The following is a 14,629-nucleotide window of genomic DNA, read 5'->3' on the forward strand; positions in this document are numbered from 1 at the left end:
ATTTTATGAGATATATGGTACCGTAGTTCTAAGGGTTAAAGTTGTCCTATTTAAATCTTGACGTATTATTGTTTAGATGCACAGATATACACTACACTGCACGGATACACACTACACTGCGCAGATACACACTACACCGATATACACTACACTGTGCGGATATACACTTCACTGCACAGATACACACTACACTGTGAATATACGCTACACTGTGCGGACATACACTACACTGCACTGATACACTCAACAAGTAGTGACCAGATTATGCAATTTAGGTAGATGACCATCCCCAAGGTCAAGGGTCCTCCAAACTCAAGTGACCTAAAGTTGTTAACACTTTCATGCACCAGGAACCAACACTTAATAAGGAGGAGGGCGGGGAGTGGGCGTGGATATTGCTATGAGGCCGTAGAGAGTGACGGATGTACTTGCGGTTTTTACCCAGATTTTTATTTAGGAAGATTTCAAAGAAGGGGGGTCCCTGTGATGTCCTCACGGAAAGATCACAACTGGACTTTTTAATTTTATGCATGTTTCTCACAAATGTACGTCACAAATCCATCTCACAGTTTGTGTGAGATGTTAGATGTATGTATGCTTTCCATTGCATGTAAAACCAGGAACACTACTTTCTGAGCTCAGTACTGCATGTCATTCCCCCTCACCTCCCCCCCCTCCTCCAAAAAGATACAGACTTTAATTCCTAATGACTTACATTTTATAAAACTGGCATACATGGTAATGAGCATGGCATCTAGGACCTGATGACAACACAAAAATTTCTCAAAGGGAAGTGACATCCCTCTCCTTAGATCTCTCCCCTTACATCCCCTCCCCAGAAACGAAAATTAGCCAACATTTGTGTCTTTCCTCCTCCACCCCAACCCCCCTCCCCCCCAAAAAAAATATATATATATATATATATATAATAGTTTAAGATAATTTTAGCTCTTGCTATATATGGGGCATGTTTACTCAGGTCATATTTTGAATAATATTATTTTAATTTAGGTATGAACCTGTCCCACAATTTCAAGTACAGTTTATACTTTTAAATTTAAGAAAACTATAAGTTGACATCTGTTGAAACATTCAGAAGCAGGTAAAATCACCACTCTTATTGATGTTTAGTCTCCATTTACAAATTGTCTTGTCCCGACAGGAAGGATATCACATTAAGCATTACATCATTGACGTTAATATATCTGTCTGTGCATTACAAAATGACAGACAAATGTCAAAGAGGGTACAGATTAAGAGATAAGGCTCATCCTGGCCTCCTGGGGATCAGAACACCGGTAACATGGTTTTTTAGCTCCATTTAATCCAAGTAATTTATAACCTTGGACTAACTTTTCTTTAAGAAAAAAAAAACTGGCCTTGCTGCATGCCTGGTAAATTTCAGCTGATGGAGTTTTGCTTTCCTCATTTATGTGGTGTCATGATTTTGGGAGACCACATAATGGATCTAATTTCCTCCTGCAAATGCAGTGCAGTGTCTAGAGTTAAATCTGTAAAAATGCTTATTTCTTAAAAAGCTGAATATGCAATAAATTGTCGATTTTTTTAAAGAGCAAAATATTCATTTCGCTCCAAGCAATTTTGTTTAAGTAACTTAAACTATTTGAAATTTTTAACGTTTGTCCAAAAAGGCCAGTCATGTATAAATGCAATTAATTCAGAATTTGGCCAAATTGCAGTATATTAATTAATATGGTATTACTCTTCCCCCTTTTGGGGTAAAGTTTGATCAACATGCTGATTCTGTTGGCTGTAGCAAAAATAAGATGTTTTTTTGCAGATGGTTAATCAGCACCCATTTAGTATACTTTCACTATGAATAAGGGTGAAAAAAATGTGGATATTTTCAGCTTTCCTCTTAAATGTATTTAATCATGAAAAGTATCAGTCGCTGGGATGGAGGACGGTCAAATATTTAGGATTGAAAAATTTGTAAACTGCTCATCTTAATTTTTCTTTTCGGTGAAATTTGAACTGTTTATGGATATAATCTATCAAAGCACAAGAAATGCTTTTCTTGACAAATTGATCTCTCACTGAGCTCAATTTGCCAGCCATCATCATTGATATTTACCGTTCCAGTATTCAAACTTCTGTAGTAGTTTCACCAGCAGTCATCCCACCCCTCCCCTATCTTGTACCCCTCTCTCCCCTCCCTCAAAACCCCCCACATTTCATGTCATCCCAAAGATTACACCGACCATCCTTATCCCAGTCGTACGATGATGAACTTTCGCTCTGACGATGAAAAAAACCCTCACCAAAATTTGTTCTTGAGTTTCTCACGGATGTACAGGTAAGCTGCTTCTGGCTCATCATTTAGACGTTATACCAGTGATTCATCGCAGCATTCAAATTGGCATTTTAACTAGCTTCCACTGCAGTTAGGGTAGGATGCGCATTAACACCATTCCACCTGTCAGCAATCGCCTCCTCAGAGACTCCTCACGCACCCTCGACTCGTTACCGGTCAGTTCCCATCAAATTAACCCGCGGACAATTCATCTCCCTTATATTTCCAAACAGTGTATAGGACTATGTGCAGTATATCCATAAGGCTACGTATCCCGCTATCCTCATAAATATTCCATCGTAAAGTGAACCCATTGATTTTTTTTTTTCTCACCATTTTTTTGCTGTGTGGTAATTAATCCCCTTGGCCTGTGATTCTGCCTTGGCAGTTTTTGGAAGGTCTATTATATTCCGGCTACCAATCCAGCGTTCATAGCACGCTGTACGTAGACACACACCACCGTGAAAAATGAGAGAGAGTGAGATATAGAGTGGAAAAGACAAGTAGTGAATTCACTGCCCTATGACAGCTATTCGTTTAGTATTGCGATCTCGGCGTATAGCTATATTCCTGTACATATTGGCTCGCATTTAAGTGGATTTCTACCGACTAACAGAGCATGCGAGATGAGATATCAGGAGTGAGTTTTAGTACGATTTTGGACAATTTTTGTTTCTCCTCGCAAACATCTGCTGATGATATCATCTGTTTCAAAATGTCTGTCCGGTCGGTTTGGTGTTCTTTTTCATTCCGAATTTGAGCAAAACATTTTCGTTGACTGATTGCAATGGCTGCTGTCGCCCGAGGGGATGTTAGATTGGACTAAAGAGAAGCCAAAATAAATGTAGGAGAAAGAAAAATGATGAGTTTGTTTGATCCAAGTATGTGAAATAACAGCATCGGTTGTGAACTCTTCTGTATAACGTGACTCGTACTAAGACAAGGAGGATGTAGTCTGTGAAGAAATTTGGGGAAATCTATTTTTCTGCGTTTTGTTGTTGTTTTATAATTTCTTGCTTTTTTAAGTCGTGGAGTTGTGAGCGAAAGAGATAGAGAGTTTCACTGCAATGGCAGGTGTAATGCTCTGGAAATGGGATTCGAATAATCACAAGATTAAACAGGTGAGTACATTACTACACAGTATTTGAATAAATGTGGAATCTGATCAAATTACGCCTCGGAAAAACTTAAAGGTATCACTTTTCATGAGATGATGCGCTGTAACGTGTGTATGGGTATAGGTTTATCTCCAATTCTGTGTCTGTCAATGTAATGTTCATTGCTATCTGTGTGAGCACTATTTACACGGATATTTTTATCGTCGTCATCGATGTTTTTTTCCTTTTGTGTTGCCACGGTAACTTATGTTGCGTGATGAAATAATTGGCACAAACACAATCATTTGAATATTGATTGAAACATGTGTCCTAGCTAGTATCACTTATATAATGTAACAGACTGTACATAAGAGCAAAATTCCATCGTATGTTTTGGCTGTTAATTGTGACAAGGACCTACATTTTCAAATAGAAGAGTTGTCAAGGATCTAAACTTGACAAGAAAATAAATTTGCTTTGAAAATTGGAGATGTGACCGTCTGAAAGTTTCGGTGTACATCTTAAACGGTCATATATAGTCTGCCCAGAGCTACATACCTCTAAACTGTAGTAAATGTGTAGTAAGTGTGCGCAAGGGACTTCCTGTTGAAGTACGACCTAGATTGGGTTCTCACCAGCTTCAGACTTTTTATTTTTCCAAATTACGTCGTTTTAATTATTGTATTTGAAGGCATTTACTGGTTTTTCAGTGCGAATTAAGGAGATTTTTGTCTTTAATATATAAGTTTGTATAATAGTATTTGTAAAATATGAACAGAAATTTAACAAATTTCACTGTTGAATATAGAGTGACTCTGTTAAATTGCATTACATCACAATTTATAATCATTATGAATATTTGTTCTATAATAAGTAATGAGGAGGAGGAGATGGAGGTTGCCATGGGGTCTGAAGGTATGAGGGAGGGGGAAGGAAGAAGGGGTGGGAGTTATGACAACATTTTAGCATGACTTTGGTTTGTGGTGACAACCTGAAACATTCCTGAAATTGGATTATACGAGACATTTTCTGTCCCTATCTATACATCAAAGCAAATACGTCCAAATGTTACCATGGTAACTTGCTTTTGAGGCAATTAACGATGTATTGTAATGTCAAATACAGGATATATACTGTAGGATTTCAAATATTGTTCAAGTGTATGTTTTACAACAACAGGAAACTTTCCTGAAACTCTTTTAGGCTTGATCACAAAATAGGCAAAAAGCCCAACATTTTTCACATTTTTTGTGTTCTTTGGAAAATTTTAAAAAATTGCGAAACTTTGTTCATATTGGGTGTTCACATTGGGGTCATTCATATCATATGTAGTATGACCATGCAGGTGTGTATTAGACAAGTATATATATGTCCAATGGTAACCCCATATATTTGATGGGAGGGAAAAGGGGGGGGGGAAGGGAGGATTTGCCAGAGATTAGTGGAGAAACAAGATACATGGAAAGGAGGGGAGGGAGTAGGCTGTGAAGGGATGGAGGCTTCATTTGGGGGGGGGGAGATATATGGGTAGCACCCTGTTTTGTTGAACCAGGGGATGTTGTCATCCCCTCATTTACCTAGCTATCGCACTCCCAATTGGGGAGAGATTTCCTGTAAAGCAAGTCTTTTTTTGAATTTAATAGTAAATTTATTTATAAACCAGGTATCATCTCCCGATAGATTCACCTGCTAGCTGTAGGTGAATATTAGTGAATAATATGAATATTCCGTAACAATTAACTGAATGGTATGCTTTGTCCAGACCGAAAAAGGTCAAAGTAACTTTTAATAGCCTCAATACCAGTTTTATTTAACAGCAATTCCGACAAGTTTAACGACATTACCACAATACAATCGAAGCTGATTTTGATTCAAAGTAGACAAGCTACCTGTAGGATTGCATACGTACGGAGTACCACAAATGTCTTGTCAGCTCGTCCGTGGCTGTAGCTAGATGTATTCAAAGTTAGCCTTATTAAAAGTAACATGCTTTCTTCAAAGGTAAGTTATCAAAAATGAATTTTTATAATGTGGATATGAATCCAAGAAACTAAACTTACCTGTTTTCTGTGCTCAATTCATGCATCCTTGCTGAAGGACAGACAACGAGTAGAGTAAATAAATATAGAGACACATTCAGCTACCTTTATCAATCATGTTACTTCTGTCGTACATTTCTTTGGTTGTGTATGATGAGAAAGCTTTCTAGAAAAGCTTCTGAGATGTCAAGAAAGTAGGGCATTGCTAAGGACAAAATGGAAATTTTCTCCCAACTGATTGCTTCATTTTTTTTCCTCTGGGCAAGTTACGGGATGGGTCAATATGTTGGGTAGGGTGGGGGCGGGGAGGGGGTGCAGATCCTCTTCTTATCCTTCTATTTTCTCTTTTATTTACATTTACTTAAATTGTAATTAATCATGTTATGGTCGGCTTCTTGTAAAAGCTGTATGATTTGTAATAGACACTTCTGCGTGGGATATTATATCAGGTTTTTGTAAACATTGTCAAAAAAATGAGAAATTGGAGTAGATATTGCTGTACCATAAATAACAGGTGTGTCCTTACATTGTTTAACTAAAAGTAAAGTTCTATAATTCCTTCTATAATTTCCGTTCCAATTTCAAATCTTTTCATCACTTCCTGGTTTTTAAAGGTAGTAGCTTTTTAGTACAATGACCTTTCAGATGTAAATCTGTGACGCATTGGTTTTCCTGATCGTAAGGAAACATCCCTTACAATGCATAAAACGCCGGGTCGGTGAAATCATATCAAATTCCAATCCTTCCCGATTGTATATTTTGGAAAGGAAAGGGCTACGGTGACGTCCTGATAAGGTTTCCTTCTGAGAATAACAATGAATCACATAATCATTTTTCGCCGAAATTTGATGCTGTAGTTACTGTTTGTACCAACTGGGAATGACTTTCAGTCACAAGTAAATGTCATTCACACACTGGAGTTTTCATTCTGTGGGTGGAATTTTATTTAAGGAATTTTATTTTTGTGCTTATTTGGTGGGGTAAGTTGCTGATTTTTTTTACAAACTTTTTGATAAATTTGAAACAGTTTTTAAGCAGCTTCATTTTAGGGTCTCACAAATTGCACTTATCAAAATGATGAATACAATGCACAATGATTTGTTGACTGTTGTGTTATCACAAATACCACAATAGATTTTTATCATACGAAGTATACCAGATAACCAGAGTATTTCTACTACAATTTTGGACAAGAAGCAAGGACTTTTCTTTTTTCATGCGTTGGTAAGATTTTGGGGAAGTTTCCGCTGCATTTTACTATTCTCACCTCTCTTATTTTTATAGTGTATTACTTCTTAAGTCATATCTTACACTAAATTTTCTTGTTTAAAAATCCTGTTCAAATTTGCATCGTTACAAATGTGGAAATGAATAATAATAAATTCAGTTCAATAAAAAGTCTGCCAATTCAGCCGCTCATCGAAAAATGACAGAAAGAAAGAAAACAAAATTTGTTTTGTTTTTGTTGCCATGCTCATCTTCAAGAAGCATTTTGATTGAAATTCTCGCATAGAAAGTATTTTCTATTAAAAGGATTGTCTGATGGCCCAAAGAAAAAACCTTAAAAAATGATAAATAATTTTCCAAACATGTTGCCAAAGAATGAGAAGCTAATGTTGCGTTTGACAGAGAAAAGATTTTTTAATGTTAAGGATGGACACTTCCAATATGATTTGAACAGTACAGAATGTGACGTTAACTATGCTAATGCATGATTGCGACATAACCCGCGCTCTGTACAGTACCTACAGTAATCACAACAAAAACCACGTTTGTATACAGATTAATTTCTTCCTTAATTTTTGGTGAAATTTCTTATAAATTAGATATGTTTTCAAAAACTCCTAAATTCGCCACATACAGTATGTAGTAGATCGGTGGTTTCGTGGTCTTTTGGTAACACAAGATAAGTTTTAACAGCAAACTCTTCGTTGTTTATACGTCGCGCTATCCAGATCCAACGCAAGGAATGTTCGCATGTAGGCTACAGTAATCACAAAAAAAAAAAAAAACGTGTTTGTATACAGATTAATTTCTTCCTTAATTTTCGGTGAAATTTCTTATAAATTAAATGTTTTCAAAAACTCCTGAATCGGCCATATATGTAGTAGATCGGTGGTTTCGTTGTCTTTGTGTAACACAAGATAAGTTTTAACGGCAGATTCTTCGTTGTTTATACATCGCGCTATCAAGCTCCAGTGCGAAGAATGTTCGCATGTGTAGGCTACTCTAACGTTTACAATCGGACAGTTCTGCGAAGCCAGAAAAACCAGATTTCTACAAGAAGAAAACGTCGAATGGGGACACTTTTTACATGGTTAGAAAGAGAAAAATAATAACTACAAGGACAATGTATCAAAATCTTCCACCAGACAATTCCTTTAACTCTGATTAACTATGGTCTAATTGTATAGCATACTTTCTGAATGTCCAAACTAATTTGTATGAACTAATAAATTATCTCCAGGGAGTGTGCTTGAATTTGCAACAAAATCTAGAACTTATAAAATGAATCTTTGCATGAATTTTGTTGACCTATAAAACATTGTATAAGGTTAGAGGGCCTTAATTACATTTTTATCTCATGGTATATACAATAGTATATGCAATAGTATTATGCAGTAGTATATGCAATAGTATATGCATAGTATATGCAATAGTATATGCAATAGTATATGCATAGTATATGCAATAGTATATGCAATAGTATATGCATAGTATATGCAATAGTATGTGCAATAGTATATGCATAGTATATGCAATAGTATGTGCAATAGTATATGCATAGTATATGCAATAGTATATGCAATAGTATATGCATAGTATATGCAATAGTATGTGCAATAGTATATGCATAGTATATGCAATAGTATATGCAACAACAAGATCTACAAGGGCAGTCTACAATAAAAAAGTAGGGATCTCCCTATGCCCCATCCCCTTTCTAAGTTTTGTTTGATTTTTGTAAGAAGAAAAATGAGAAAATCCCTACTTGAATCAAAAGGTCTAGGCCCACTATTAAACTTTTTTTTGCAATAACCTTCTCTAAGGTTTTTTTTTGCAATAGATAAGTTATCACAGTTTTTGCTATCAAACATTTTTTCTCCCCCTTGCTCTTTGGCCATTTTTTGAAATGTCACAATTTAGTGGTTGAGAAGAGAAATAAAGTCAGACCCATTCATTTCATCTGTCCATCGCCAGTTAAATTATTTCACATCACTCTGTGCGATATTTCTGGCAGTTCCTACAACAACATGCCAACCGTTTGTCTCGTTTGTGCGATCCCTGACTGTGTTTGAATGAAAATGGAAATGCTCTGTTGGAGACTAAAAATGAAAAAGTCTGCACAGTTTCTTATTTTTTGTATATCTCCATTCGGTAACATCATCAATCCTTTCAAATGTGCGCCTCTATTGCGAAATATCCTCCGTCGAATTAACGACAATCATCTTGATCCAGTCATATCCAGTCACCGAAGATTCCAAACGAAAGTCGTCAGGGCCGGCAGAATTCCGTGTGCTTTATCTCTTGATTGCCCCAAAACTGAAATCATTTCCTGCTAATATTTTCTCTCCAGAAGTTTTAGTAATTTTCATCTTTGGATGAATAAATTACAGATGATTGATCTCTGGCAGTCAAACAGCATGAAAATCTTGGGGCACACACATTTAGTGTCATTTCTCTTTGTACTAAATACGTACAGCAAAGTGAGAGAAAGATGGAACATGTTATGCATCTAAAATGGTTGGGGAACTTAGAGGGGGGAGGGGTAGGGGGACCATAACAGAGAGTGCAGTATGCTTTGTTTTATATTCTTATCTCCAAAAATGTTTCTTTTTTGTAAAGATTTAATTTGACTTCCTTAAATATGGGCCTTGTAATAAAAACTTAGGATTTGTAACAAATTATATTAAAAATATTTTTCTTTATTTTTTTGCAAATTAACTCTGTCAAATTATTTTTAGAGCGTCCCTAGGACCATCTGCCACATAGTTAACACCTTTCGTCAAAAGAACAGACTTTTAGTGAGTCTATCCTTGTACTGGTCTTCTAGTATCAGTGGTCTGATATACTCATATTTTCCCCCAGTGGATTTTTACACAATAGTAACTCAGGTATCTTGGAAACCTAGTATATTGTAGGTACTATAATTAGTACCAAATGGTACTCTACTTGTACTCATGCTGTTGTACTCTTACTGTATTATCCAAGTCTGATGAATTAGATGTCTAATGTACTTGTATTTCCCCCCAATGGATTTTTACTCATTGTAACTCAGGTACAGTATCTTGTAAATCTAGTATACTCTACCTCCTGTACTAATAGTACCAATGGGTACCCTACTTGTACTCATGCTTTTGTACTCTTACTGTAATCCAAGTCTGATAAATTAGTTGTCTAATGTACTTGTATTTATCCCTAGTGGATATTTACTCGGCAGTAACTCAGGTATATTTTGGAAGTCCAGTGTACTGTAGGTACTAAGAGTATCAAATGGTACCCTGCTTGTACTCATGCTTTTGTACTCTTACTGTAATCCAAGTCTGTTAAATAAGTTGTCTAATATACTTGTATTTCCCCCAGTGGATTTTTACTCGGCAGTAACTCAGGCATTTTGGAAATCTAGTACTACTGTAGGTACTAATAGAACCAAAGGGTACTATACTTGTACTTGTACTAATGCTGTTGTACTCTTACTTTCTCCAAGTCTGATAAATTAAGCTGCTGTTTAAAATATACTTTCAGTTGTAGTTTTGTTGATAGTTTGGGAGGCAGAATGAGGAATTCATTGCAATGTACCTCCAGGCAACATCTAAAGACCAAACGATTACAAACGGTTCTTAAAACAAAAGAAAAATGTATGACTTATGAAAATACGATTTTAAATCTAAAAGCCTATTACCCCTGAATCGATATGTTACCTTTCAAATAAAAGATGAAATTTTAAAGCTATCCGATTTTTAATACTTTAATAATTAATGATACTTCTGCCGGTCTAATCATCATCATCCTTAAATTTTTCATCCTTCTGTATGTATTTACTATTAATACAGTCCAAAGTCTAAAAACCACTTCTGGTTTTCTTGGCTTTTTGAACGGCAATATTTTGTATTCCTGCGTGACCGCTTCACTTCTGTTAATGAGTCCTTCATTCTCCAGTAAGCTACTTTGTAATGAGTCTTGTTTTTCTACTTGAGTCAGGGGGGATGGCTTATTTTTTTTCTTCTTCCTTCTCATATTCCATATTTCTTTGCTTTTTATTTTTTCATAATTTATTTTTCATTTTTTATATACCGTGTTTCTAAGGAGAACACGATGAAGGTTGTTCGTGCTACGAAAGGGATTATGTTACAAACATTCTGCCTCCGGAACCCGCACGTTTGATTTACCTGAGCCACTCGAGTTTTTTGAGATGATAACTCGTCGTGTCACGTCGTTTTGTTGCTTCTTCAATTTCCCGAATCAATCTGCTCAGTCTATGACCGAAATCCCTGGTGGCGAAGGTAGAACAGAGGTTTTATGACCGGCGTGCACACTAATCGACAAATCACCCATAGGGTAAAGCTTGCCGAGGGTACTCTGCAAGTCGCATTACGCTCTATGTGACTCACGTCTTGGTGGAGGTCACGTTCAAACTCACCTTTTAAGAATTAGCAGCTGTATGAAATGGAATAATCCCCCCATATTCCCTTCACAGATTAACTAAGGTATTGCTAAAAGCATCAACATGCGTGCCCAATAATCTCTCATTATTTTTGATTCTATATTTTTCCTCCAGTGGTCTTTTTTAATATATTTTGCTGGTTGATATACAGTAACGGTCATGAAAATTGAAAAGTAGTAATTTTCATCTTTTTACCGCTGAACATTCTTCAAAATAAAATAAAACTGTTAGCAAACTGCTTATCCACTAAAGAGCCTGTGTAGGAGAATGTGTAAAAGTAAGTTGCCTGAGTAGCAGGATCTTCTTCAAAGGCTAAATGACAAGAAACAGTAACAGAAGGGACAAAAACACGCACAGAATACAGACAGGTTAATGAGCACGGTGAACACAATACAGTATACTAAATATTATAATCTACAGTAACTTGTCCTTTTGACTGTTTGCTGGATAAAAAATGATACAACATCTATTCTAAATATTATGAATCCTCGAAAGCAGAATCATCCCTCTTTGTGTAATGTACAGGACAACATGTGTCACATCTGGATGGCATGATTATTAAAACTTTGTAGAGAAAATAACTGCTCTGCTATTTATTCTCAGATGAAAACCTGGCACCTTTCAGCGTTTCTTGTCATTTCTGTAAAGTGACAGGGTGTAACAAAAGGACATTTAGTATCGTCAGTACACATATCGAATACATCGTGGGTAGGGATTGTTACTGTCATAGCCTCTGGCTGTTTATTAATAGTGGATCATGTTGCCCATGGCGTTAACTCATTTGGTAGAAAATGACAAGGACGGCTATCTTGTCATCTTTAGAAAGAAAGGATTAATTCTAATAAAACAATTTTTTTTCTAGGGTGATGAGTTTATTCTTTAATAGTTACAAGCTGCTTCCACATTTCATATGTTCAAATTATATTCTTATTTAAACTGGGCTTATTTTATTCAAATTAAAGGTTGAAATGGACCACACCTTTAAGACTACCTTAGAAGGTTTATAAAGTCAACCCTAATAATTGTTAAGTAAGGAAGTTAAATTAATGGTGGCATCGAATTTTGTTTTCAATTTGTCAACCAGGGTCACTCTGTCATAATGCTTTTCATAGTATTACATCATAGGGATGTGTAATAATCAGCTGTTATTTGTTGATATGACTGTTTGTTTCTCTTTGGTTTCCCCGAAGGGTGAACAATGGAATCACTCTTACCTACCTTGCAAAATTTTGAGGGGGACCTCAGGTTGTAAAGTCTGCAATGACTATAACGTGGATCGCAAAGTCGGTAATTACTATTACCCTTAGATTCGTCCAACACGGCAACATACAGAAATGCTTTACTCAATGCCAAAGCCAGGAGTGAATTAATCAAGTCACACATCCGGAGTCTATACATGATAAATTCTTCAATATCGCCATCATTATCCTTTGGGAAACATTTCATATTGTAGTTTTGACTTTGAAATGAGAGAATGAAGTGGTCAAAGCTAATAAACCAAGGTTATTTATGGTTAATACATAAAACAACAAAAGCAAGGAGCCGCCTCTTGATGTTAACTGATATTTATAAACAGGGCTACCCACTCCCCCCCCCCCTCAATAATATTGACAACAATTCTCAAACAGGGCCCGATGAACCACAGCCAGCAATTTAAGCACCTCTGCTTATTAATGCTTCAATGACTTTTGGAGTTTTGGGAATCTCAAAGCTATATCAGGATCCCTGCAGAAGTCACAATTAGGGTTACATGTAGGAGAGAAAAGGATCCCAAGAGTTACATTGATTGATTATAAACAAAAGGTTAGGAAACCACCAGGATTTAGATTATAGTTGATTGCCATACAGTATAACCATATATTTGTGTCTATTTGTGCTGTAGTGAATGCATACACATTTCCACTGTATAATCGTATAATAAAGGAAGTTACACATACACCGTTGACTTGAAGCAGCTGATCATGGAACACAATACGTATATATCTATGAGTTGTTTACCCCTTATTGCCTGTTGTTTTGTAACCTCGATGTGTTTATTTATCAGGAAGTGGTTGATGATGACATCACAACTGTATTGCTATTGTATGCATGCTGATTGGTTTAATATCTGCTTTCATATGACATCTCACATGGTTTGCTTTTTGTCCAGAAAAAAGCATTAAACAGTTGTCTGTGACTATACCCAAAATGTCCCATTGTCAAGTTATTGAATTGTAAGTTGGAGTTTGGAGGGGTGGGGGGGGGTAGGGTGAGATGGGGGTGAGATGGGTGTGGGAAGGGATGAGAGAAGGGATGAGAGACAGGGTGATAGATGAATAGAAGGTATGTGATTAAGGTATGGGGATGTGTATAGAGGGAAAGGAATGGAAAGGGATGGGAGTCGAGTGGAATATAGGATTTAGTGAGAATGGGATATGGGACTTAGTGAGAATGGGATAGGAGGAATGGGGTGGGATATGGGATTGGGAGAATGGAGGATAGGGGTGGGATATGGGATTGGATATGGAGTTATTGTGGGATGGGATATGGGCTGGGGCTGGATGTGGGATGGGACTGGATATGGGATGGGGCTGAGGAACAGGTGGGATGATGATATGGTATCAGATGGTTTGGAGTTAACCTTTGATAATAAAAGCATCTCCATTATATAAGAAATCAACCAAATTTCAGTTGCTTAATGTCTCCATTAGCATACACTGTATTTCTTAAAATGTCATTTTTTTTTCATTTCTGAAATAAAATGTTAGCTGCAAAAGAGTGATAATGCAGAGTGATTAATCACTCTACGATCTCTCGACAGATCTTTGTCTGAAAACGTATTTTTGTCATCCTTGAGGTCTTAATACTGCAGAAGTGATTATAGCACGCTATACATACAGTAGCTGCTACGATGCAATGACTAATGACTAATATTAACAAGTTCTTTAAAAAATCAAACCATTTATCAGAACCTCATCACCGCCATGACTAGTCGACTAGTTCTAATTAACTGCACTCGTATTTAAAAACCTGGTCTCTGATTTTTCAAGGCCAACATTACAATAACTGTATTGATTGAGTTGTTTGAGGGCTTTACGTCGTTAGCAGAGACTTTGCCACTTGCTAGAATTTTTGAGGGCACACTGTTTTGAGAGAATGCTGCCAGGTACAGCTGCAGATATGACATACTTAGGCTTTAATGTTTGATTATTCTGCAGATGCTAATTAAACAGGGATGGAAACAGCTACTCAAGCCTTTATGATACCTGGAGGCGGGGGAGGGGGGGGGAGGGGGAAGGAGAAGCACAGAGTGCAGACATGTTGAAAGCTGTTTTTGAAAGTGGAGTCATTGTGTAAGCTTGCGGTGAAGATTAATTCCATGATAGTAATAATTTGTACATTTATATACATATTTATAGTATTTATATTACACAAGGGAAACTACTTGAAAAATAATAATTAGGCAAGTATGAGTGTTATTAAAGGAAGACATGAAAAGGGATAAACTCATGTTGTATTAGCTGCAGTCCATATG

The 14,629-nt window shown here is 36.5% G+C and overlaps 1 protein-coding gene across 12 annotated transcripts in view; it reads left to right on the forward strand.

The window, feature by feature from the left end:
• Positions 1–14,629, forward strand: part of LOC139966802 (neuron navigator 2-like) — a 312,370-nt gene that overhangs the window by 130,749 nt on the left and 166,992 nt on the right. The window contains exon 1 of one of the 12 annotated variants that reach the window (XM_071970244.1): positions 2,917–3,435. The exons of 10 other annotated variants lie outside the window; for them this stretch is intronic. In XM_071970244.1, the coding sequence (XP_071826345.1) occupies positions 3,382–3,435 (54 nt within the window). In that variant the 5' untranslated portion in view covers positions 2,917–3,381. Of the gene's footprint in view, positions 1–2,916; positions 3,436–6,295; positions 6,431–14,629 lie in introns of those variants that run through there. One more of the 12 variants, XM_071970269.1, reaches the window with a different exon arrangement.

The sequence above is a fragment of the Apostichopus japonicus genome, chromosome 1 (assembly GCF_037975245.1).
Source record: "Apostichopus japonicus isolate 1M-3 chromosome 1, ASM3797524v1, whole genome shotgun sequence".
Classification (NCBI taxonomy): Eukaryota; Metazoa; Echinodermata; class Holothuroidea; order Aspidochirotida; family Stichopodidae; genus Apostichopus; species Apostichopus japonicus.